Source organism: Oncorhynchus mykiss, chromosome 21 (assembly GCF_057628025.1).
Source record: "Oncorhynchus mykiss isolate SJ-2025 chromosome 21, ASM5762802v1, whole genome shotgun sequence".
NCBI lineage: Eukaryota > Metazoa > Chordata > Actinopteri > Salmoniformes > Salmonidae > Oncorhynchus > Oncorhynchus mykiss.
The window spans coordinates 51,620,155-51,647,666 of record NC_143042.1 but is presented as its reverse complement, the minus strand read 5'-3'; the positions used below and the strand labels follow the sequence as shown (position 1 = coordinate 51,647,666).

The 27,512-nt window shown below is 42.1% G+C and overlaps 1 protein-coding gene across 1 annotated transcript in view; it reads left to right on the top strand.

Moving 5' to 3' along the window:
* The window catches only part of arap2 (ArfGAP with RhoGAP domain, ankyrin repeat and PH domain 2), a 230,983-nt gene that overhangs the window by 88,481 nt on the left and 114,990 nt on the right, over positions 1-27,512 (top strand). The window contains exons 10-11 of the mRNA XM_036958269.2: positions 2,443-2,549; positions 14,505-14,704. Of these exons, the coding sequence (XP_036814164.2) occupies positions 2,443-2,549; positions 14,505-14,704 (307 nt within the window). The remainder of the gene's footprint in view (positions 1-2,442; positions 2,550-14,504; positions 14,705-27,512) is intronic.

Here is a 27,512-nt window from a genome sequence, read left to right as displayed (position 1 = left end):
GAGGAGGGACTGAGAGGAGGGACTGAGAGGAGGGACTGAGAGGAGGGGCTGAGAGGAGGGAGTGAGAGGAGGGGCTGAGAGGAGGGGCTGAGAGGAGGGGCTGAGAGGAGGGACTGAGAGGAGGGGCTGAGATGAGGGGCTGAGAGGAGGGACTGAGAGGAGGGACTGAGAGGAGGGACTGAGAGGAGGGGCTGAGAGGAGGGGCTGAGTGGAGGGGCTGAGTGGAGGGGCTGAGAGGAGGGACTGAGAGGAGGGACTGAGAGGAGGGACTGAGAGGAGGGACTGAGAGGAGGGGCTGAGAGGAGGTGCTGAGTGGAGGGGCTGAGTGGAGGGGCTGAGAGGAGGGGCTGAGTGGAGGGACTGAGAGGAGGGTCCTTATCTAGGGTCCCTTGCGGCTATGGGCTTATTATAAAACAAGCTCCTCCTCCCGCAGGTACATTTATGCATCAAGGTCTTAGGTCTTTATTCAATCCGTGTGGAGGAAATTCAGCGGTACAGTGAGATTTAATACCCCTTGTGTTGTCTTAAGGGTCAGAAATGACCCACCACTATGTTTAACAGCAGAGAAAATCCCCTAAATGATTTTTTTTCAACTTGAAATTTGAGTTGCTTTTCCTAGAGTGACCCCCAACATTAGAAAAAGTGAAACATCGCCTTTGTTCATCTTTCCATGAAGCTGTACACCACCAGGGTACAAAGGTTGTCTTAGGGTCATTTTTCACCCGGCTGTTATAATATAATTTACACACCACAAGAACCACAAAGATTCACACGCACGCACGCACGCACACACACACACACACACACACACACACACACACACACAATGAGAAATTGAGATTATGTGTGTTACTGATTGAACTCAGCCAGCAGACGAGGGGGAGAGAGGCCTTCTCATCAAAGTTTGCCTTCACCCCCACCACCACTCTAGTTTCTGACCTCCCAAAGAGGAACAAGAACGTGGTCCTCCTGAGCATATGGCACAAAACGGCTGAGATCAGAGATCGCGAGGACAGGAATCCAGCCATCATTCTGGACCTCAACCACAACAAAGGAGTCGTGGACAACCTGGACAAGGAGATTGGAACTTACAGCTGCAGGAGGATGACTACCTACTGGCCACCGGTCATCTTTCAAAACATCATTGATGTGTCCTCATACAATGCCTTCGTGATATGGGACAAGATCAACCCTACCTGGAGGCCTGATAAGCGGAACAAGAGGAGGGTGTTCCTGGAGCAGCTGGGAAAGGCACTTGTAACCCCACACATTCAAAGAAGGGAGCGCCTCCCCCGCACAGCAGCTCTCTGCAGCGCTTGTGAAAGCTGTTCAGGGGGCTGCATCTTGTCCTGATCCACCTGAGGCTGCAGCTGGGGCAGGCAAGAGGAGGAGATACCAATTCTGTCCCCCAAAGAAGGACTGTAAAACAAATCCTATGTGCTGCATATGTGAGAAAAACATCTGCCAAGTCCATGTACACACACTAGCATACTGTCCTACATGTGCTAATCAGAGTTGATTGATTCGTGTTGTTCGCATTTTTGTTTTGTATCTATTATCTTAATTTATTCTTATTTATTGTTGTTGTTTATATACCTTGTGGGTGGGGGCAATGGTTAAAGAAATGGGAGAAGACTAGTATTTTGTAGTTGAATTCCTCATTGTACAGTATATAATAATATATCACTATGTCGCCAAAAAAGTTCAAGATTGTTATTGTTTCCCTTCAATGAAATGCATTCAAAACTACTTTCTGCACATTTCTGCTACTGTCTTAGGCTACACAAGTGCTACATCTTGCTAAAAAAATAGTTTACACTGATGCAGTACCTTTAGCCACAATAACAACAATAATAATAACCATCATAATAATAAACCTCTACTTTAGTAAAGAAAACAGTTGTGACAAATGTGTTGTAATAAAAACGAGTGGTGTCCACTGATTTAAATGCAGTCTTTCTGCATTGTGAAGAGGGAAAACCCAGATATTCACAGCGTTTGTGATTTAAAATTCAAATAAGCTGCTTTATTTTAGGGGTTTAGTGAACGCGGGTCATTTTTTACCCTTAGGACAAGGGGGGTATACAGAATGTTAAGACTACACAAGGGTTAAATTCAAAGGCTGCTTTCCTGCGTTTAGCGGAGACTGCGTTCACGGTAAGTCGAGGCGGAAACTCGATGAAGACGGGAAGCAAAATGTATTGATAGAGAATGAAGCACGGCAACATTTGGTGACCAGTTCATCACTGTGGTCAATACATGTATCTGTTGAATTACTTGTTTTGTGTCAGTGAGTGACTTCCATGTGAATGACCTATGACATCCCATCCTCTCTCTCTCTCTCTCTCTCCCTCCTCTGTTTCCCCATAATGCACTTGGCCTCCTAGTATCATAGCCTGTCTTACTTTATGTTTGATCTGACATAGTGTATCTGTTCTACAGGACTTCAGAGCTGGCCTGGGTATTTCCATGATCGATCTGACTGCTACTAACATTAAAGATACAGACAGGAGGCTCTTCCAAATCAACACTCCCTTCAGAAACTTCTGGTGAGTGTCTGTGTCTGTGAGAAATGATGTGTATGAGCAAGTTTTTGTTTGTGTGTGTGAATGGCTGTGTTTGAACCCGTGTGTGTTGGTGTTTCATACCCACCTCTCACTCCGTTTCTCCTCCTGGACTAAAATAGAAGATTACTATAAAAAAAATGCCATTCAAACATAAGCATCTTCTTCTATTTATTTTACTTACAATAATCATATCTCCCAAAACAATCCAAACTCATATTCAAGGTCAGGGTTTTAAAGATGATTTACTCATAATAGAAAGGCTTCCGTGGAATGTCATTGTTAGATAACACATTGAGAGGTAACAATGAATCCAACTGTGAAGTTGAATAGTTACTTGTATTTGTACCGTAAGCTGTTCAAGAGAAACTTCTGTAAAAAGGTCATGACTTGGAACGTTACCTTGGAATGTTACCTTGGAATGTTACCTTGGAATGTTACCTTGGGATGTTACCTTGGAATGTTACCTTGGAATGTTATCTTGGAATGTTACCTTGGGATGTTACCTTGGAATGTTACCTTGGGATTCGGATGTTACCTTGGAATGTTACCTTGGAATGTTAAGGTTAAGGAACACATTAAACCTACAATGCTGCTGTTTATCTCAATATCAAATCATTTCTAGGTAACATAGGTACCTTACTGTGATTGTTTTCAATTACAATTGTCACAAATATACAAAATAGCTTCTTAGTAAAGAGCTATTTCTCAAGCAAGAATTTTGCTAGGATTGTCTGGGAGCGTTCTGAGTGGGGAAGAGAACTGGCAGAGAGGTTATTGGCAGAGAGGTTTGGAACTCTCTTTGTTATTGCTCTAATAACTAAAGCTGGGCTAGACAATCTGGACCCTCTCTTTCTAAAATGATCCGCCGAAATTGTTCCAACCCCTTTTACTAGCCTGTTCAACCTCTCTTTCTTATTGTCTGAGATCCCCAAAGATTGGAAAGCTGCTGCGGTCATCCCCCTCTTCAAAGAGGGAGACACTCTAGACCCAAACTGCTACAGACCTATATATATCCTACCCTGCCTTTCGAAGGTCTTTGAAAGCCAAGTCACCAACCATTTTGAATCCCACTGTACCTTCTCCTCTATGCAATCTGGTTTCAGAGGTGGTCATGGGTAGACCTCAGCCAAGCTCAAGGTCCTAAACGATATCATAACCGCCATCGAGAAGAGACAATACTGTGCAGCTGTATTCATCGACCTGTCCAAGGCTTTTGACTCTGTCAATCCTTATCGGCAGACTCAACAGCCTAGGTTTCTCAAATGATTGCCTCGCCTGGTTCAACTACTTCTCAGATAGAGTTCAGTGTGTCAAATTGGAGGGCCTGTTGTCCGGACCTCTGGCAAGCTCTATGGGGGTGCCACAGGGTTCAATTCTCGGGCCAACTATTTTCTCTGTATACATCATCAATGATGTCACTCTTGCTGCTGGTGATTCTCTGATTCACCTCTACGCAGACGACACCATTCTGTATACTTCGGACCCTTCTTTAAACACTGTGTTAACTAACCTCCAGATGAGCTTCAATGCCATACAACTCTCCTTCCGTGGCCTCCAACTGCTCTTTATGCAAGTAAAACTAAATGCATGCGTTTCAATCGATCGCTGCCCGCACCTGCTCGCCCGTCCAGCATCACTACTCTGGATGGCTCTGACTTAGAATACGTGGACAACTACAAATACATGGGTGTCTGGTTAGACTGTAAACTCTCCTTCCAGACTCACATTAAGCATCGCCAATCCAAAATTACATCTAGAATTGGCTTCCTATTTGGCAACATAGCATCCTTCCCTCATGCTGCCAAACATACCCTCGTAAAACTGACTATCCTACCGATCCTTGACTTTGGCGATGTCATTTACAAAATAGCCTCCAACACTCTACTCAGCAAATTGGATGCAGTCTATCACAGTGCCATCCGTTTTGTCACCAAAGGCCCATATACTACCCACCACTGCGACCTGTATGTTCTCATTGGCTGACCCTCGATTCATACTCGTCGCCAAACCCACTGGCTCCAGGTCATCTACAAGTCTCTGCTAGGTAAAGCCCCGCCTTATCTCAGCTCACTGGTCACCATAGCAGCACCCACTTGTAGCACCCACTCCAGCAGGTATATCTCACTGGTCACCCCCAAAGCCAACTTCTCCTTTGACTGCATTCACTGAAGCTGGAGACTCATATCTCCCTCACTAACTTTAAGTCGGAGCAGCTCGCAGATCACTGCGCCTGTACATAGCCCATCTGTTAATAGCCCATCCATCTACCTCATCCCCATACTGCAATTTATTTATCTTTATTATTATTTTTGGCTCCTTTGCACCCCAGTAGCTCTACATGTGCAGAAGATGAATGTGCATCTGTCACTCCTGTGTTTTATTGCTAAATTGTAATTATTTCGCCACTCTGGCATATTTATTGCCTTACCTCCCTAATCTTACCTCATTTGCACACACTGTACATATATTTTTTCTATTGTGTTATTGACTGTACTTTTGATTAAACCACGTGTAACTCCTTGTTGTTTTGTGTCGCACTGCTTTGCTTCATTCCTGGCCAGGTCACAGTTGTAAATGAGAACTTGTTGTCAACTGGCCTACCTGGTTAAATAAAGGTGAAATTAAAAAAATAAAAGTAAAAAGTTACCAGGCAGGCCAAAAATCCATCCTGCAAAAAACAGGCAGAAATTTCAGGCATTCTTTTCAAACTGCTTTTTACACTAAAAGGGCATTATCATCATTTTCAAATATGTATAAAACACATGAAAATCATGTTTTATGACTGCACTGGGCCTTTAAATAAGGAGACATAGTGTCTTTATACTGAATATGAATAGATGCTGAATGTCATGAAGTACTGTACTTTACTGCCTCTACTGTAGACTATGTTATTAATGATGCAACAAAATGCTATGTGACTGTAAAACAACCACCTCAAAACACCTCTTCCCCTTCTCTCTTAATGTCCGTACTCTTAGCAAACATAGCTTGCTTGCTTTAAAGTACAATTTTGCTAGTCTGGTGGTGATTGGTGAAGCAAAGCCAAAAACACCACGGGGTGATTCCCGCCATTAAAAACAATGAAACCATTCACAGAGTGAGTCTTTACAGCTTAAAGTGATGAAATGAGTTTTATCTGAATCCCAGGGAGGAGATGCTAGTAGGTTTGAAATTGATTTAGATCCATGAAACCCCCTCAGGTGCCCATCACCTCATCAGGATGTTCCACGATTATTCTCACAGAGTCCTCTTTGAAGCACAAAATCACAATTATACCCATCTCTTTATAGGACTGAAACGAACACGGCCATTAAGGAGAGATAGATAAACAGATTGATCGGTCATATATATGCCAGGTGAAGAAACAACAAAATATTTAATGCAACAATTCAAAACAATTCTAGCAAACAGGCAGTGTTTTGTCTCGGCGGTTGGGCTTTGAATGGGGCCATTAACAGACAAACAAGCAAGCGGCTCATCGATTATTGCCGTGTAGGTCCCGGGGTCGCTCAAAACGCTGCATCCGCCCCGTCCTCCACAACGGCAGCCTGTACAAGGGATGGTGTTGCTTCACAGCGCCAGGCGTGCACAACCCTCCCGGGAGATTTGTTAAATAAAAAAAATGTAAAAAATAGATCAATAATTAGCGCTTGTCTTCCTGGAGCCCTGTTCTCTCCTCGTACACATGGCAGGGCGGTCATACAGCAATGAGACAGGTTGTGTGTGTGTGTGTGTGTGTGTGTTTGTGTGTGTGTGTGCGTGTGTCTGATGTTTTCCTGGCCCCGTCACATTCCCCCTCGCAGTGTGTGTCTTTCCGAGCCTCACACACATTCGCCGCTGGGGGAAAGTGACCGGGGCCAGGAAAACATCAGACACACGCACACACACACACACGCACACACACGCACACACACAAACACACACAAACACACACACACACACACACACACACACACACACACAAACACACACACACACACACACACACACACACACACGGGGCCAGGAAAACATCACAACAGAACCAAAAGGTGTTCAAAAGCAGCAACTCTTCCTTTCATCGACGGTTAGCTCCAGCGATAGCTTATTAGAATTAGGCTCAGGTCTCAGTCAATAGTGTATTAGCATTGTGCTCAGATCTCAGTCAACAGTGTATTAGCATTGGGCTCAGGGCTCAGTCAACAGTGTATTAGCATTGGGCTCAGGGCTCAGTCAACAGTGTATTAGCATTGGGCTCAGGTCTCAGTCAACAGTGTATTAGCATTGGGCTCAGGGCTCAGTCAACAGTGTATTAGCATTGGGCTCAGGGCTCAGTCAACAGTGTATTAGCATTGGGCTCAGGGCTCAGTCAACAGTGTATTAGCATTGGGCTCAGGGCTCAGTCAACAGTGTATTAGCATTGGGCTCAGGGCTCAGTCAACAGTGTATTAGCATTGGGCTCAGGTCTCAGTCAACAGTGTATTAGCATTGGGCTCAGGGCTCAGTCAACAGTGTATTAATATTGGGCTCAGGGCTCAGTCAACAGTGTATTAGCATTGGGCTCAGGTCTCAGTCAACAGTGTATTAGCATTGGGCTCAGGGCTCAGTCAACAGTGTATTAGCATTGGGCTCAGGGCTCAGTCAACAGTGTATATATAAAGTGTGTTCAACGTTTATTTATCATTACTCCCACATTTATAAACCATTTACTAATTATTTGTGTAGCTCCTTATCTAAAGTGAGCGCTATTTATGCTTTATAAATACTTTATAAATGTGTTGAATGACCAGTGTAATTTCTCACAAAAAGATGGGCATGCCATTGGCAGACATTCCAGCTCTACCGAGTAAAATAACAAGCACACAACACGGGATGTTTAAGGAAGTACATATACACTAAATAACTAGCTTGCTAGCTAGTACACATCTAAATAACTAGCTTGCTAACTTGTACACATCTAAATAACTAGCTTGCTAGCTTGTACACATCTAAATAACTAGCTTGCTAGCTTGTACACATCTAAATAACTAGCTTGCTATAGCTTGTACACATCTAAATAACTAGCTTGTACACATCTAAATGTCTAGCTTGCTAGCTAGTACACATCTAAATAACTCGCTTGCTAGCTAGTAGACATCTAAATAACTTGATTGCTAGCTTTTACACATCTAAATAACTAGCTTGCTAGCTTTACACATCTAAATAACTAGCTTGCTAGCTTGTACACATCTAAATAACTAGCTTGTTAGCTTGTACACATCTAAATACCTAGTTTGCTAGCTTGTACACATCTAAATAACTAGCTTACTAGCTTGTACACATCTAAATAACTAGCTTGCTAGCTTGTACACATCTAAATAACTAGCTTACTAGCTTATACACATCTAAATAACTAGCTTGCTAGCTTGTACACATCTAAATAATTGGCTTGCAAGCTTGAACACATCTAAATAACTAGCTTGTACACATCTAAATAACTAGCTTACTAGCTAGTACACATCTAAATAACTAGCTTGCTAGCTAGTACACATCTAAATAACTAGCTTGCTAGCTAGCACACATCTAAATAACTAGCTTGCTAGCTAGTAGACATCTAAATAACTAGCTTGCTAGCTTGTACACATCTAAATGACTAGCTTGCTAGCTTGTACACATCTAAATAACTAGCTTGCTAGCTTGTACACATCTAAATAACTAGCTTGCTAGCTAGCACGCATCTAAATAACTAGCTTGCTAGCTTGTACGCATCTAAATAACTAGCTTGCTAGCTTGTACGCATCTAAATAACTAGCTTGCTAGCTTGTACACATCTAAATAACTAGCTTAACACCTTATTCACATCTGAATAACTAGCTTACCACCTTATACACATCTGAATAACTAGCTTACCACCTTATACACATCTGAATAACTAGCTTACTAGCTTATACACATCTGAATAACTAGCTTACTAGCTTGTCTTCGTGTTGTCTGTAGCTGGTGATGTGTGGAAACACTTTTCTGCTTTTATGGATTTTGTTTTGTTGCTTTTTGTGCAATTTCTCTGTCTGTATCCATGCTAAATGTTGCTTATCTTTCTCTGTCTGTATCCATGCTAAATGTTGCTTATCTTTCTCTGTATCCATGCTAAATGTTGCTTATCTTTCTCTGTCTGTATCCATGCTAAATGTTGCTTACCTTTCTCTGTCTGCGTACTACGTGTTGCTTGTCCTGTGTTGCTCTGTCTGTCTGCATACTACGTGTTGCTTGTCCTGTGTTGCTCTTTCTGTCTGCGTACTACGTGTTGCTTATCATGTGTTGCTCTGTCTGTCTGCGTACTACGTGTTGCTTGTCCTGTGTTGTTCTGTCTGTTGGTGTGTTGCTTGTCTTGTGTTGCTCTGTCTGTCTGCATACTACGTGTTGCTTGTCCTGTGTTTCTCTGTCTGTCTGCGTACTACGTGTTGCTTGTCCTTTGTTGCTCTGCATGTGGTCACTGCTCATTGATTGTCTGTATTGTGATTGGAATGGTTTTTAATAACCTGCCCAGGGACTGTGGTTGAAAATTAGCCAGCTGGCTAAAACCATAATTTTTACTGAAACGTTGATTAATGTAAAAATACAAATAAACTCAAACTCCAGTTTTACAGATGTGGGAGTAGTGATGTAATAAATGATAAACTATCAATACCTCATGAATGGTTTATTAAATGCCTTACGAATGATTTATAAATGCCTCATGAATGGCTTGTAAATGACTCACGAATGGCTTGTAAATGACTCATGAATGGCTTGTAAATGACTCATGAATGGCTTGTGAATGACTCATGAATGGTTTATTAAATGCCTTACGAATGATTTATAAATGCCTCATGAATGGCTTGTAAATGACTCATGAATGGCTTGTAAATGACTCATGAATGGCTTGTAAATGACTCATGAATGGCTTGTAAATGACTCATGAATGGTTTATAAATGCCTCATGAATGGCTTGTAAATGGCTCACAAATGGCTTGTAAATGACTAATGAATGGTTTATAAATGACTCATGAATGGCTTGTAAATGACTCATGAATGGTTTATAAATGCCTCATGAATGGCTTGTAAATGACTCATGAATGGTTTATAAATGCCTCATGAATGGCTTGTAAATGACTCATGAATGGTTTATAAATGCCTCATGAATGGCTTGTAAATGACTCATGAATGGCTTGTAAATGACTCATGAATGGCTTGTAAATGACTCATGAATGGTTTATAAATGCCTTATGAATGGTTTATAAATGCCTTATGAATAGTTTGTTACGTTGTTACCGAACACTTCAGGTTTTTATTTGTAGAACATGTGTTGGTGCTGGATTGGTATATAATTTGCAGTGGTAATGGCTAATGGAAGGGCACAGGTTGGCATATGCTAGCACTGGTCTGTGTGGACTATTCTTACAGCAATAGCAGAACACTGAGTTAGTAGTTCATTATCCATCTTCTTCTGTGGTCTTGGAGGCAGTAGTTCACTCTCCCACTTCTTCTGTGGTCTTTGAGGCAGTTGTTCAAGTCCTGATGGGAGCAGTCATCACTTTGGAATTGTCCTCAGCAGAAAGCAGATAGGTTGATTGAGTTCAGATGCTCTCCTATCGATCCCAACTGCTGCTGCTGATGCTACTCTGGGATATACTACCACCGACCCTCTGTGTCAACAGGAAAGAGAGGGATGGAGAGGGAGATGGGGTGGGGGAGACAGAACGAGAGGTTACCATGGAAACCACCAGACTAACTTCATCTCAGCTTCTCTCCTCTTCTCTCCTCCCTCATCTCCTATCCTCCCTCCCTCTCTTCCTTCCTTCTTTCCAGCAGCAAGAAAAAAAGAGAGAGAGAGAGAGAGATTCACCAGCTCTACTCGCAGCTGCAATGTGTGCATCTTTATGCTTGCCTGTGAGAGAAAGTAATAGATATGTTGAAAAGCTTCGGGGGAAGCATTCCGCTCAGTAGTTGTCTTGCTAGAAGCCTAATGAGTGAGACATGGCTGGAGTAAGTGACAGGGTAGCACCAGTCTCGGATGACTCCCAGTCACTTTAGGCCCTGACAGGCACCCAATGGGAGCTCTTCCTCTCCCAGCCCGAGAGACTGGCAGGGGGGATAGGAATGTGTGTTTCTGTGAAAGCAGAGGGAAAAGGATTGTGTGCTAAAGGATTCTGAGTGGTAGAAAAAGAGCAACATGACTGATAAGGAGTGTGTGTGTGTGTGTGTGTGTGTGTGTGTCTGAGATTGAAATATACACACACACATACACACACTGTCTGAGACATTTATTATTTTGCACACATGCACTTATATGGACTCTAATGGCTGACACATCAACATTTTTCTCCAATGTTCTCATCTTCCCTCCCTGTTTTTCATTTCCCACTCTGTCTCACTCTCTCCCTTCCTTCCTCTCTCTTTCTTTCACTCTCCCTCTCATGTGAGAATATTATTCCAATGTTCTCCGTTAATGTTTCATATTACACTGACGATGTCAAAGGACCTGTTTACAGTGCCTTGCAAAAGTATTCACACCCCTTAGGCATTTTTCCTATTTTGTTGAATGACGACCTGTAATTGAAATTGATTTTGATTTCATGTAATGGACACACACAAAATAGTCCAAATTGATGAAGTGAAATGAACAAAATAACTTGTTTTTTTTTTTAAAGGGGAAAAATATATATTCACCCCCTTTGTTATAAGCTCCTAAATAATATCTGCTGCAAACAATTACCTTCAGAAGTCGCATAATTAGTTATATAAAGTCCACCTGTATGCAATTGAAGTGTCACATGATCTCAGTATATATACATACACCTGTTCTGAAAGGCCCCAGAGTCTGCAACACCACTAAGCAAGGGGCACCACCAAGCAACCATGAAGACCAAGGATCTCTCCAAACAGGTCAGGGACAAAGTTGTGGAGAAGCACAGATCAGGATTGGGTTATAACAAAAAATATCAGAAACTTTGAACATCCCACGGAGCACCATTAAAACCATCATTAAAAAAATGAAAGAATATGGCACCACAACAAACCTGCCAAGAGACGGCCGCCCACCAAAACTCACGGACGAGGCAAGGAGGGCATTAATCAGAGAGACAACAAAGAGACCGAAGATAACCCTGAAGGAGCTGCAAAGCCTCACAGCAGAGATTGGAGTATCTGTCCACAGGACCACTTTAAGCTGTACATTCCACAGAGATGGGCTTTACAGAAGAGTGCCCAGGAAAAAGCCATTGCTTAAAGAAAAAATAAGCAAACACGTTTGGTGTTTGCCAAAAGGCATGTGGGAGACTCCCGAAGGTCTGGCCCAAACCCAACACATCTCAGCACCTTGAACACCATCCCCACAGTGAAGCATGGTGGTGGCAGTATCATGCTGTAGGTATGTTTTCATCGGCAGGGACTGGGAAACTGGTCAGAATTGAAGAAATGATGGATGGCGCTAAATACAGGGAAATTCTTGAGGGAAACCTGTTTCAATCTTCCAGAGATTTGAGACTGGGACGGAGGTTCACCTTCCAGCAGGACAATGACCCTAAGCATACTGCTAAAGCAACACTCAAGTGGTTTAAGGGGAAACATTTAAATGTCTTGGAATTGCCCAGTCAAAGCCCAGACCTCAATCCAATTGAGAATCTGTGGTATGACTTAAAGATTGCTGTACACCAGCGTAACCCATCCAACTTGAAGGATCTGGAGCAGTTTTGCCTTGAAGAATGGGCAACAATCCCAGTGGCTAGATGTGCCAAGCTTATAGAGACATACCCCAAGAGACTTGCAGCTGTAATTGTAGCAAAAGGTGGCATGTTGTGTAAATCAAATTATACAAACCCCCAAAAATGATATTTCAATTCCAGGTTGTAAAGCAACAAAATAAGAAAAGTGCAAAGGGAGGTGAAGCCACGGTATACCCCTACACACACACACACACACACACACACACACGCACATGCACGTGCACACGCGCACGCACACACGCACGCACACACACTTAACCAATGATGTGTTTAACCTCGCAGTCGGTGTTCCAATTCATCCCAAAGGTGTTTTTGGGGTTGTGGTCAGGGCTCTTTGCAGGCCAGTCAAGTTCTTCCAGACCGATCTCTTTTTCTGTATGGACCTCAGTTTGAGCACGGGGGCATTGTCGTGCTGAAACTGTTACCTCAAAGTTGGGAGCACAGAATTGTCTAGAGTGTGATTGTCTACTAAGATTTCCCTTCATTGGAACTAAGGGGCCTAGCCCGAACCATGAACCCCCAGACCATTATTCCTCCTCCACGAAACTTTACAGTGGCACTATTTATTTGGGTAGGTAGCGTTCACCTGGCATCTGCCAAACCCAGATTCGTATGTCGGACTGACAGAAGGTGAAGAGTGATTCATCACTCCAGAGAACACTTTTCCACTGCTCCAGTCCAATGGCGGCGAGCTTTACACCACTCCAGCCGACGCTGGGCATTGCACATGGTTATGGTAGGCTTGAATGGCTGTTCGGTAGGCTGCTCGGCCATAGAAACCCATTTCATGAAGCTCCCGACAAAACAGTTATTGTGCTGACGTTGCTCCCAGAGGCAGTTTGGAACTCGGTAGTGAGTGTTGTAACCGAGGACAGACAATGTTTTACATGCTACACCAAGGGTGAGCAACTCCAGTCCTGATCGTGATCTTCCGTTTTGAATGCAATTTGATTCATCTGCTGTGTTTGCTAGGAATGGAGAAAAAGTGTAACACCAATCATGCACTAGAGGACTGGAGTTTCCCACCGCTGTGCTACACATTTCAGCACTCGGCGGTCCCATTCTGTGAGCTTGTGTGGCCTACCACGTCGCAGCTGAGCCGTTGTTTCTCCTAGACCTTTTCACTTCACAATAACAGCACTTCGTAATAACAGCATTTACAGTTGACCGTGGCAGCTCTAGCAGGGCAGACATTTCACAAACTGACTTGTTGGATAGGTGGCATCCTATGACGGTGCCACTTTGAAAGTCACTGAGCTCTTCAGTAAGGCCATTCTACTGTCAATATGTGTCTATGGAGATTGCATGGCCGTGTGTTTGATTTTATACACCTCTCAGCAAAGGGTTTGACTGAAATAGTGAAATCTACTAATTTTAAGGGGTGTCCACATACTTTTGTATATTCCGTGCCTTCGGAAAGTATTCAGACCCCTTGACTTTTTCCACATTTTGTTAGGTTAACAGCCTTATTCTAAAATTGATTCAATAGTTTTTTTCCCTCAACAATCTACAGACAATACACTATAATGACAAAGAAAAAACATGTTTTTTTAGACATTTTTGCTAATTTATTTGTTTTTAGGCCTTTATGACTATTTGTAAACTGCTTACCAACGTACTTAGAGCAGTACAAATAAATGTTTAGTCATACCCATGGTATACGGTCTGATATATCACGGCTGTCAGCCAATCAGCATTCAGGGCTTGAACCACACTGTCTTGGATCTATTATAGACACCTTAATGTGTATTTTTTATTATGTGAACAGAAAAGAAAATATATATATATATAAGTATTTATTTTAGAGAGTACGCATGTTACTGTCCCCACTACCACAATAAATACTTAAATAAGTCAAATTTTGACCTTGAAAAATGTCATTGAAATACTCTAGAGCCTATACATTCCAATGTAGGACTGCTCCTTCTGAGGACTACCAATATGGCCGACCGTTTGCTTCAAAACCTCTAATTGGCCTATACGTACCGTCAGCAATACAGGTTTTATATGCATCATTGCACTTAACCCTATTCAACCCGTACACATCACCCACAATGTAAAGAAACCATATAACCCCACCACATGAAGCAACACAAATTGTATGTACTGTTTAATTGGTCTGCTAACATCAATAATGTGGTTTAAAAAAAAAAATATATATATATATATATATATATATATATATATATTTATTTTTTATTTTTTTTTGTTTCAGCTTCACGGCCGAATCGGAAAGGGAGAAAGAGGAGTGGATTGAAGCATTCCAGGAATCGATAGCCGAAACGCTCTCCGATTATGAAGTGGCCGAGAAGATCTGGTTCAACGAGTCCAACAGGATCTGTGCCGACTGCCGAGCGTCGCAGCCCGAATGGGCCTCCATCAATCTGGGGGTTGTCATCTGTAAGAAGTGTGCAGGTACTAAAGAGACTGCCGCTATGCCAATGTCACTCTCCGAACTTTTCGTTCCTTTATTCTCCAGACTTCTGTCTATAGACTCTACTTCCACTCCCTCCATACCTCTCCTTCACACAGGCATTCCTTCTGTCCTCTTTTGTCTCTTGTCCCCTGCTTCCCTGCTTCCCTTCCTCACCCTGCCTCCTTCTCCCTCTCCTTCCCTCTCCTCCTCCTTCTTCTTGCTCTTCACTTTAACTGATTGATGGACTCTGTTGAACATGAAAATAGAGCTTGACTCCTCGCCTCACTTTTCACAAATGGAACAGGGGATGGGTGGACAGAGGGTGAAACCAACCGTTTCAGAGAGAGACAGAGAGAGAGAGAAAAGGAAGAGTACAAGCCAGGGAGAGAATGAGAAGGAGATAAAGAAGAGAGAGGTAGCGAGAGAAAAAGAGAATAGACAGGTGTGCGATAGTGAAAATAAAAAAAGGAACGCCTCACTGATATCATGTGTTACACCACCCAGAAAGACTACTAAGAGTTAATGTGTTACACCACCCAGAAAGACTACTAAGAGTTCATGTGTTACACCACCCAGAAAGACTACTAAGAGTTAATGTGTTACACCACCCAGAAAGACTACTAAGAGTTAATGTGTTACACCACCCAGAAAGACTACTAAGAGTTCATGTGTTACACCACCCAGAAAGACTACTAAGAGTTAATGTGTTACACCACCCAGAAAGACTACTAAGAGTTAATGTGTTACACCACCCAGAAAGACAAGTAAGAGTTAATGTGTTACACCACCCAGAAAGACTAGTAAGAGTTAATGTGTTACACCACCCAGGAAGACTACTAAGAGTTAATGTGTTACACCACCTAGAAAGACTACTAAGAGTTAATGTGTTACACCACCCAGAAAGACTAGTAAGAGTTCATGTGTTACACCACCCAGGGAGATGATTAAGAGCTCATGTGTTACACCACCCAGGAAGACTAGTAAGAGTTCATGTGTTACACCACCCAGAAAGACTAGTAAGAGTTCATGTGTTACACCACCCAGGAAGACTACTAAGAGTTCATGTGTTACACCACCCAGGGAGACTAGTAAGAGTTAATGTGTTACACCACCCAGGGAGATGATTAAGAGCTCATGTGTTACACCACCCAGGAAGACTAGTAAGAGTTAATGTGTTACACCACCCAGAAAGACTAGTAAGAGTTCATGTGTTACACCACCCAGAAAGACTAGTAAGAGTTAATGTGTTACACCACCCAGGGAGATGATTAAGAGCTCATGTGTTACACCACCCAGGGAGATGATTAAGAGTTTATGTGTTACACCACCCAGAAAGACTAGTAAGAGTTAATGTGTTACACCACCCAGGAAGACTAGTAAGAGTTAATGTGTTACACCACCCAGGGAGATGATTAAGAGCTCATGTGTTACACCACCCAGGGAGATGATTAAGAGTTCATGTGTTACACCACCCAGGAAGACTAATAAGAGTTAATGTGTTACACCACCCAGAAAGACTAGTAAGAGTTAATGTGTTACACCACCCAGGGTGGGAATTTGTGTGTGCTTTCCTAGCCTCTGACTAGCCGGACGGATTAGATTAAATAAAAACGGAGAATACAGTGCCTTGCAAAAGTATTCAGCCCCCTTGTCATTTTCCCTTTTTTTTTTTTGCATTACAGAATGTAATTTAAATATATTTTTTTTATTTGGATTTCATGTAATGGACATACACAAAATAGTCCAAATTGGTGAAGTGAAATGAAAAAAAATAACTTGTTTCAAAATAATGTAAAAATGTAAAAATTGTAAAGTGGTGCGTATGTATTCACTCCCTTTGCTATGAAAACCCCAAATAAGATCTAGTGCAACCAATTACCTTCAGAAGTCACATGATCTGTCACATGATCTCAGTATATTTACACCTGTTCTGAAAGGCCCCAGAGTCTGCATCACCGCTAAGCAAGTGGCACCATGAAGATCAAGGACCTCTCCAAACTGGTCAGGAACAAAGTTGTGGAGAAGTACAGATCAGGGTTAGGTTATAAAAAAATATCAGAAACTTTGAACATCCCACAGAGCACCAATAAATCCATTATAAAAAATTGAAAGAATATGGCACCACAACCAACCTGTCATGAGAGGGCCGCCCACGAAAACTCACAGACCAGACAAGGAGGGCATTAATCAGAGAGACAACAAAGAGACCAAAGATAACCCTGAAGGAGCTGCAAGGCTCCACAGCGAAGAATGGAGTATCTGTCCATGGGACAACTTTAAGCCGTACACTCCACAGAGCTGGGCTTTACGGAAGAGTGGCCAAAACAAAGCCAATGCTTAAAAAAAAAATAAGGAAACACATTTGTATTTGCCAAACATATGGAAGAAGGTACTCTGGTCAAATGAGGCTAAAAGCTTTTTAGCCATCAAGGAAAACGCAATGTCTGGGGCAAACCCAACTCCTCTCATCACCCCGAGTACACCTTCCCCCCAGTGAAGCATGGTGGTGGCAGCATCATGCTGTGGGAAAGTTTTTCATCAGCAGGGACTGGGAAACTGGTCAGAAATGAATGAGTGATAGATGGCGCTAAATACAGGGACATTCTTGAGATGTCTTCCAGAGATTTGAGACTGGGATGGAGGTTCACCTTCCAGCAGGACATTGACCCTAAGCATACTGCTAAAGCGACACTCGAGTGGTTTATGGGGAACTATTTACATGTCTTGGAATGGCCTAGTCAAAGCCCAGACCTCAATCCAATTGAGAATCTGTGGTATGACCTAAAGATTGCTGTACACCAGCGTAACCCATCCAACTTGAAGGAGCTGGAGCAGTTTTGCCTTGAAGAATGGGCAAAAATCCCAGTGGCTAGATGTGCCAAGCTTATAGAGACATACCCCACGAGACTTGCAGCTGTAATTGTAAAAATATTTTGCATCTTCAAAGTGGTAGGCATGTTGTGCAACCCCCCTACCCCCCCAAATGTATTTTAATTCCAGGTGTCGTGTCTTTGGCTATGCCGGATTAAGTGATATGACATGCTATTCTATAAAATAATTTCTCTGTAATTCATATTACCTGATTAGCTAATCAGGTGAATGTAATTAACTAGAAAGTCGGGGCACCACTGTAACAATACTTGTGGGTTGAAGAAGGAGACCAAGGTGCAGCGTAGTTGGCGTTCATGCACTGAACACCGCAACGAAAAAACGAAAGCGCACAGTTCTGTCAGGCAACAAAACGGCTAAAAAGAAAATTGCTCCCCACAAATGCAATGTCGGAAAATCACAACTTATATATGATCCCCAATCAGAGATAGACAGCTGCCTCTGATTGGGAACCACACTTGGCAAAAACAACAAAGAAATAGAAAACATTGATTCCCGAGTCACACCCTGACCTAACCAAACATAGAGAATAAATAAGGATCTCTAAAGTCAGGGCGTGACAACCACAAAATAATGTTTATAGAGCTGTTATCTTCCGAATAAACTCTTAAAGACCTGGTCATCTTTTACATCAATTGCAGTCAATATTTAATCGTCACCTTGTTTAGTCTCATTAAAGTTGTAAATTATTGGTTATTTTCACGAACCCTGGCTAACGAGTTGAATCAGCAATACATAATTTGGTTTTAATTCTTTATTTACTAAATACCTAACTAATCACACAGAATGAATCCTACATTGATGGACCTGGCGAACGGAGCCGATACAGCGGCTGTTTACACAAAGAAAAGGGGCTGGGGTTGAGTGAAAGAGCGGGAAGACTGAGTAACAAAGGGAGAAGCTGTACTATCGTAAATACAGAATCTTATGCATTCTAAATAAAAAGGAAAATGCAATAAGTATTTACTCTGAGCTGCGCTTCGGTAGATTGGTCGTAGATGGTATGCCGGGTTGTCCAGTATGGATCTCTGGTTCTCGGAAGACTGTCTAGTGGTGAACTGGAGCGTGGTAGAATTGGTACTCTGTCCGTCCTCTCCTAGCCCACGTCTACAGTTGCTGCGCTAATGCGACGGCTAGGAGGTATCACTTCTTTAGTGAATAACACTTCAAAGTTCATACCAAGCTGCCATGCTATATGCTCATGCTATATTCTGGCTGGTATAGTCAAAATTCATCCTTCCGACATGTAGGTCGTCACCTTCCCATTGAAATTCAATGCTAATTTCGTTTGATTCTTGCTGAGGTTGGCTTAGTTCTTTGTCCTTTCAACGTGGGGACCTCAAGTCCACATGTCCGCAGAACAGGTTATTGTCTGAGCGTTTTTAATGTAGGCCTGTCGCCCTAATGTCCTCGCAACAGAAAGTTACCTTTTAGTTAAGGGCTTTATATAGGAGGGGAGAGAAGGGCGTGTTTCATAGTTTATAACCAATGTCTGTTGAAGTGGGCGGGGCCACTGAGTTGAGCATAGTTCACTCATGAAAATCCAATTCTCTCATTTGGAAGCTAAAATTGCATTTCATCTTTTCACAAATAGTTACATTTTTAAACATTTAAATTGCACAACAATTCCATGTGAATCGGATAAATAGAGTTTATGTCGTCCTATCATAAGTAATAATGTCTCAGACGCCAACTGATCTGGCATCATATTAATTTAGTACCAACGCATATTTTCAGCTGGTTGGATTACCGAAATATGGTTCCGTTCCCATCTTTTGATGTCACCAGACTCTCTCTCAATGTTAACAAAGGGATTTTCAATAGTCACATTGGTAGAGTAGAGAGAAGAAGAATGGGAAAGGTATTTATGGGGGTCATAAACCTCCCCCTGGTGGTAGTATGTATTATATAGATCTCCCAGTGCATGGTGGTAGTATGTATTAGATAGATATCCCAGTGCATGGTGGTAGTATGTATTAGATCTCACAGTGCATGGTGGTAGTAGGTATTAGATAGATCTCCCAGTGCATGGTGGTAGTATGTATTAGATAGATCTCCCAGTGCATGGTCGTAGTATGCATTATATAGATCTCCAGTGCATGGTGGTAGTATGTATTAGATAGATCTCACAGTGCATGGTGGTAGTATGTATTAGATCTCACAGTGCATGGTGGTAGTATGTATTAGATAGATCTCACAGTGCATGGTGGTAATATGTATTAGATCTCCCAGTGCATGGTGGTAGTATGTATTAGATCTCACAGTGCATGGTGGTAGTATGTATTAGATCTCACAGTGCATGGTGGTAGTATGTATTAGATAGATCTCTCAGTGCATGGTGGTAGTATGTATTAGATCTCACAGTGCATGGTGGTAGTATGTATTATATAGATCTCCCAGTGCATGGTGGTAGTATGTATTAGATCTCCCAGTGCATGGTGGTAGTATGTATTAGATAGATCTCACAGTGCATGGTGGTAATATGTATTAGATCTCACAGTGCATGGTGGTAGTATGTATTAGATAGATCTCACAGTGCATGGTGGTAATATGTATTAGATCTCCCAGTGCATGGTGGTAATATGTATTAGATCTCACAGTGCATGGTGGTATTATGTATTAGATAGATCTCCCAGTGCATGGTGGTAGTATGTATTAGATCTCACAGTGCATGGTGGTAGTATGTATTAGATCTCACAGTGCATGGTGGTAGTATGTATTAGATAGATCTCACAGTGCATGGTGGTAATATGTATTAGATCTCCCAGTGCATGGTGGTAGTATGTATTAGATCTCACAGTGCATGGTGGTAGTATGTATTAGATCTCACAGTGCATGGTGGTATTATGTATTAGATAGATCTCCCAGTGCATGGTGGTAGTATGTATTAGATCTCCCAGTGCATGGTGGTAGTATGTATTAGATCTCACAGTGCATGGTGGTAGTATGTATTAGATCTCACAGTGCATGGTGGTATTATGTATTAGATAGATCTCCCAGTGCATGGTGGTAGCATGTATTAGATCTCCCAGTGCATGGTGGTAATATGTATTAGATCTCCCAGTGCATGGTGGTAGTATGTATTAGATAGATCTCCCAGTGCATAGTGGTAATATGTATTAGATCTCCCAGTGCATGGTGGTAGTATGTATTAGATAGATCTCCCAGTGCATGGTGGTAGCATGTATTAGATAGATCTCCCAGTGCATGGTGGTAGTATGTATTAGATAGATCTCCCAGTGCATGGTGGTAGTATGTATTAGATAGATCTCCCAGTGCATGGTGGTAGCATGTATTAGATCTCACAGTGCATGGTGGTAGTATGTATTAGATAGATCTCCCAGTGCATGGTGGTAGTATGTATTAGATAGATCTCACAGTGCATGGTGGTAATATGTATTAGATCTCCCAGTGCATGGTGGTAGTATGTATTAGATCTCCCAGTGCATGGTGGTAGCATGTATTAGATCTCACAGTGCATGGTGGTAGTATGTATTAGATAGATCTCACAGTGCATGGTGGTAATATGTATTAGATCTCCCAGTGCATGGTGGTAATATGTATTAGATCTCCCAGTGCATGGTGGTAGTATGTATTAGATCTCCCAGTGCATCGTGGTAGCATGTATTAGATCTCCCAGTGCATGGTGGTAATATGTATTAGATCTCCCAGTGCATGGTGGTAGTATGTATTAGATAGATCTCCCAGTGCATAGTGGTAATATGTATTAGATCTCCCAGTGCATGGTGGTAGCATGTATTAGATCTCACAGTGCATGGTGGTAGTATGTATTAGATAGATCTCACAGTGCATGTGGTAATATGTATTAGATCTCCCAGTGCATGGTGGTAGCATGTATTAGATCTCCCAGTGCATGGTGGTAATATGTATTAGATCTCCCAGTGCATGGTGGTAGTATCTATTAGATAGATCTCCCAGTGCATGGTGGTAGTATATTTTAGACTAATCCATTATGAATTGGGAGTCTTGGTGACTTAACCTTGTCTTGTAGATTTGTTTAAGAGGACACCACCTTTGTACACAAACACGTAGGACTATGCACACACACACACACACACACACACACACACGTATGCTAGCAAACACACAACTCTTCATTCTCCCATTCTCTCTCCTCAGGGAGGTCTCAGATACCCTGTCTTTGTCGTACGTTTTAATTCAACCCATGTAATTGGTATTCCTCAAGTTTCCGCCGCGGCTTTTTCAAGCGGGTCCTTAAATGATTTAATTTACAGGAATGTTTAATGTTATCGACACATGCGGCGGAGGTGAGCTGCGTAGGGCAAAGTCAAAATGAGTAAGTCGTCCTCGGACGGACCACTCGCCTTAAATTACCCAACCTGGGTTGGAAAATCAATGACAAAAATGCTTTTAATTAGGTTTCGGGTGTTGCAGACAATAAAGTTAATTATAGAACTGGAGTTAGAGGAAACGATCAAGGCACAAGGTAAGACCCAAATGCAGACACAGGAGGCAGATGTTTTGAGTCTTACAATGTTAAATAATCCAAAGGGCTCGGCTAGAGAATGGTTGTGGACAGGCAAAAAGGTCAAAACCAGATCAGAGTCCAGGAGGTACAGAGTGGCAGACAGGCTCGTGGTCAAGGCAGGCAGAATGGTCAGGCAGGTGGGTACAAAGTCCAGAAACAGGCAAGGGTCAAAACCAGGAGGACTAGAAAAAGGAGAATGCAAAAAGCAGGAGAACGGGAAAAATGCAGGACACACAGGGATAAATACACTGGCACAGAGAGACAGGAAACACAGGGATAAATACACTGGTACAGAGTGACAGGAAACACAGGGATAAATACACTGGTACAGAGAGGCAGGAAACAGGGATAAATACACTGGCACAGAGAGACAGGAAACACAGGGATAAATACACTGGTACAGAGAGACAGGAAACACAGGGATAAATACACTGGTACAGAGAGACAGGAAACACAGGGGTAAATACACTGGTACAGAGAGGCAGGAAACACAGGGATAAATACACTGGTACAGAGAGACAGGAAACACAGGGATAAATACACTGACACAGAGAGACAGGAGACACAGGGATAAATACACTGGTACAGAGAGACAGGAAACACAGGGATAAATACACTGGTACAGAGAGGCAGGAAACACAGGGATAAATACACTGGTACAGAGAGACAGGAAACACAGGGATAAATACACTGACACAGAGAGACAGGAGACACAGGGATAAATACACTGGCACAGAGAGACAGGAAACACAGGGATAAATACACTGGTACAGAGAGACAGGAAACACAGGGATAAATACACTGGCACAGAGAGACAGGAGACACAGGGATAAATACACTGGGGGAAACAAGGGACACCTGGAGGGGGTGGAGACAATCACAGGAACAGGTGAAACAGATCAGGGTGTGACAGAAACTCTAATGATAAGACGAATGATTCAATTATTCCAGATTGTCTTTCTTTTCTTAAAGCGAGTGGAGAATGAAAGGGGGAGAGAGAGAATAGACAGTTGCTGTGACGTGTAGCCCTGCTCTGATGTCCTAGTCTGTGATGCTACTGGGACCTCTCCTTGGCTTCCCGTTAGGAAGTCGTGTGTCCAGAATGGTGTCCTCGAACCAAATTGTTTCTCTCTCTCTCAGTTCAATTCAATTTCACTGCAAGGGCTTTATTGGCATGGGAAACACATGTTTATTTTGCCAAAGCTAGTGAAATAGATAAACAAATGTGAAATAAAATATTAACAGTACACATTACTGTCACGGTTTTCTTCCTGGGAAGGAGAGGCGGACCAAAACACAGTGTGGTTATAGTTCATGGTTCTTTAATAAGAAAACTCAAACATGAACAAACTACAAAACTATAAACGTGAAAACCGTAACAGTCCTAACTGGTGCATAAAACACAAAGACAGGAAACAATCACCCACAAAATACCCAAAGAATATGGCTGCCTAAATATGGTTCCCAATCAGAGACAACGATAAACACCTGTCTCTGATTGAGAACCACTCCAGGCAACCATAGACTTACCTAGACAACGACACTGAACACAACCCCATTATTCTAATAAACCCCTAGACAAGACGAAACACAATAAATCACCCATGTCACACCCTGGCCTAACCAACATAATAAAGAAAACAAAGATAACTAAGGCCAGGGCGTGACAATTACACTTACAAAAGTTCCAAAAGAATAAAGACCTTTCAAATGTCATATTATGTGCAAATAGTTAAAGTATGAAAGAGAAAATAAATAAACATAAATGTCGGTTGTATTTACAATGGTGTTTGTTCTTCACTGGTTGACCTTTTCTCGTGGCACACTGTGTTATTTCACCCAGTAGATATGGGAGTTTATCAAAATTGGACTTGTTTTCAAATTCTTTGTGGATCTGTGTAATCTGAGGGAAATATGTATCTCTAATATGGTCATACATTCGGCAGGAGGTTAGGAAGTGCAGCTCAATTTCCACCTCATTTTGTGGAGAGGTTTACCTACGGTGGCCTTTCTCAATAGCAAGGCTAAGCTCACTGAGTCTGTACATAGTCAAAGCTTTCCTTAAGTTTGGGTCAGTCACAGTGGTCAGGTATTATGCCACTGTGTACTCTCTGTTTAGGGCCAAATAGCATTCTAGTTTGCGCTGTTTTTTGGGAAATTCTTTCCAATGTGTCAAGTAATTATCTTTATTTGTTTTCTCATGATTGTTTGTTGATTGTTTGTTTGGGTCTAATTGTGTTGCTGTCCTGGGGCTCTGTGGGGTGTGTTTGTGTTTGAGAACAGAGCCCCAGGACCAGCCTGCTTAACGGACATATCTCCAGTTTTATTTCACTGAGGGTGATGGCTTTGTTATGGAAAGTTTGGGAATTGCTTCCTTTTCAGTGGTTTTAGAATTGAACGGCTCTTTTCTGGATTTTGATAATAAGCGGGTATCTGCCAAATTCTGCTCTGCATATATTATTTGGTGGTTAAAGTTGTACTCAGACTTTTTGCAGAATTCTGCATGCAGCGTTTCAATTTGGTTTTTGTCTCGTTTTGTGAATTCTTGGTTGGTGAGCGGACCCCAGACCTCACAACCATAAAGGGCAATGGGTTCTATAACTGATTCAAGTATTTTTTTGCCAGATCTTAATTGGCATGTCGAATTTGATGTTTGTTTTGATGGCAATGAAGGCCCTTCTTGCCTTGTCTCTCAGATCGTTCACAGCTTTGTGGAAGTTACCTGTGGCGCTTATGTTTAGGCCAAGGTATGTATAGTTTTTTTTGTGTGCTCTAGGGCAACAGTGTCTAAATGCAATTTGTTTTCATGTTCTTGGGAACTGGACCTTTTTTCAAAACCATTATTTTTGTCTTACTGCGATTTACTGTCAGGGCCCAGGTCTGACAGAATCTGTGCAGAAGATCTAGGTTCTGCTGTAGGCTCTCCTTGGTTGGGGTCAGAAGCATCAGATCATCAGCAGCAAACAGTAGACATATTCTAGTAGGGTGAGGCCGGGTGCTGCAGACTGTTCTAGTGCCCTGACCAATTTGTCGATACGGCCCTGTGGAAAGAAATGTGTGTTTTTTTTGCCAATTTTAACCGTGCGCTTGTTTGTGTACATGGATTTTATAACGTCATATGTTATCCCCCAACACCCCTTTCCATTAATTTGTATAGCAGGCCCTCATGCCAAATTGAGTCTAAAGCTTTTTTGAAATCAACAAAGCATGAGAAGACTTTTCCTTTGTTTTGTTTGTTTATCAATTAGGGTGTGCACAGTGAATACGTGGTCTGTTGTACGGTACTTTGGTAAGAAGCCAATTTGACATTTTCTCAGTACACTGTTTTCACTGAGAAAATGTACCAGTCTGCCGTTAATGAGTATTTACCCAAGGTTGCTGTTGACGCATATCCCACGGTAGTTATTGGGGACAAATGTGTCTCCACTTTTGTGGATTGGGGTGATCAGTCCTCAGTTCCAAATATTGGGGAAGATGCCAGAGCTGAGGATTATGTTAAAGAGTTTAAGTATATCCAATTGGAATTTGTGGTCTGTATATTTCATCATTTCATTCAGGATACCATCAACACCACAGGCCTTTTTGTGTAGCAGGGTTTGTATTTTGTCCTGTAGTTCATTCAAGGTAATTAGAGAATCCAGTGGGTTCTGGTAGTCTTTAATAGTTAATTCTAAGATTAGTATTTGATCATGTATATGTTTTTGCTGTTTGTTCTTTGTTATAGAGCCAAAAAGATTGGAGAAGTGGTTTACCTATACATCTGTGTTGGATAGATAACTCTTCATGTTGTTGTTTGTTTAGAGTTTTCCCAGAAGTGGTTAGATTCTATGGATTCTTCATCTACATTGAGCTGATTTCTGACGTGCTGTTCCTTCTTTTTCCGTAGTGTATTTCTGTATTGTTTTAGTGAATCACCGTAGTGAAATAGGCTCAGGTTTTCTGGGCCTCTGTTTTTTGTTGGACAGGTTTCTCAATTTCTTTCTTAGATTTTTGCATTCTTCATCAAACCATTTGTCGGCGTTGTAGATGTTCTTAGGTTGTCTGCTTGACATTCTTTTGATTTGATTTGATAGGGAAGCGGTGAAATATTCTGTTTACACCTTCACTATTACATTTAAACATTTTGTCCAGGAAATTGTCTTGAAGGGATTGAATTTGTTGTTGCCTAATTGTTTTTTTGGTACATTTCTACACTACTTTCCTTCCATCTAGCATTTCTTAATATTATTCAGTTCCATTGACTCCGATGCCTCATGATTGAGCAAAGATATGTTAAAGTAGAGTGTGATTTTGCTGTGATCTGATAGGGGTGTCAGCGGGAGTTGTGACCCGTTTTTGTTGGTTATGTTGTCGTAGTTGTGTCTAGGGGGGGGGGGGGGGGGCATATTGGGCAGGGAATGTTTTCGCCTCCAGGTAGATGTTTGTACCCCTGTGTGTGTGTGTCTCTCTCTCTCTCTCACTCTCTCTCTCTCTCTCTCTCTCTCTCTCTCTCTCTCTCTCTCTCTCTCTCTCTCTCTCTCTCTCTCTACCTCCCCAGAGTGCCTGATTTTACATGTATTAAATGTTTCTGATACCTGTCCCCTCTCTCTCTTCTCACTGTCAAACACGACGACTGCGCTGAATGACACATGTTATAATAATAGTATTCAACCCTTTACATCAAATAACCCGGCAACCATTTCCGTGGCAACCACAAATGCGTCTCCTGTTTCGGGCGATTGAAGCGGAGGTAGGAAGTGTTCCTTTATGAAATGCCACAAAGTGAGGACGTTGCTCATAACAGCAGTCAGTTAAGACTTTTTTTAATAGGACATTTTTGTAACTGGGTGAGGTTTAGAATTCTGAGGAAGCGTATCTTGTTGTTAGTTTTGGTTGAAGGCGTTTCACCTCGTTGCAAAGAGTACGGACAAAATTTAGAGACTCGTATTTGATCTGTTGTATTGAGACAGAGTGAGTCGTTGTACAACGCAGACACCGTTCTGAATCCTACGAACCACTTAAGTAAAACATCAGGACTTTTATTCAACAGCGTCCCATTTAACAATCAGGATAATAATGCACGGTAATAATGATATGGTCATTTAACAGATGCTTTTATCACAAGCCACCCATCGTTTATCACTAAGTCTCAAACATAGCTTTGATTATCTTTCTCTCTTTCTTTCTTTCTTACACTCTTTCTCTCTCACCCACTCACCCACTCATTCACTCGCTCGGCCGCTCACTCACTCACTCACTCACTCACTCACTCACTCTCATAATTGAGTCCCCTCTCATGGTAAGTGTATCATTGTACATGGCCCTTTTGTCCAGCCCGTGTCTATAGTCTATCAGCTATCTGATAGATAATGATGCCTTTCACACTAACACACTAATCACATGAGAGACTCTGATCCACATGCATATCA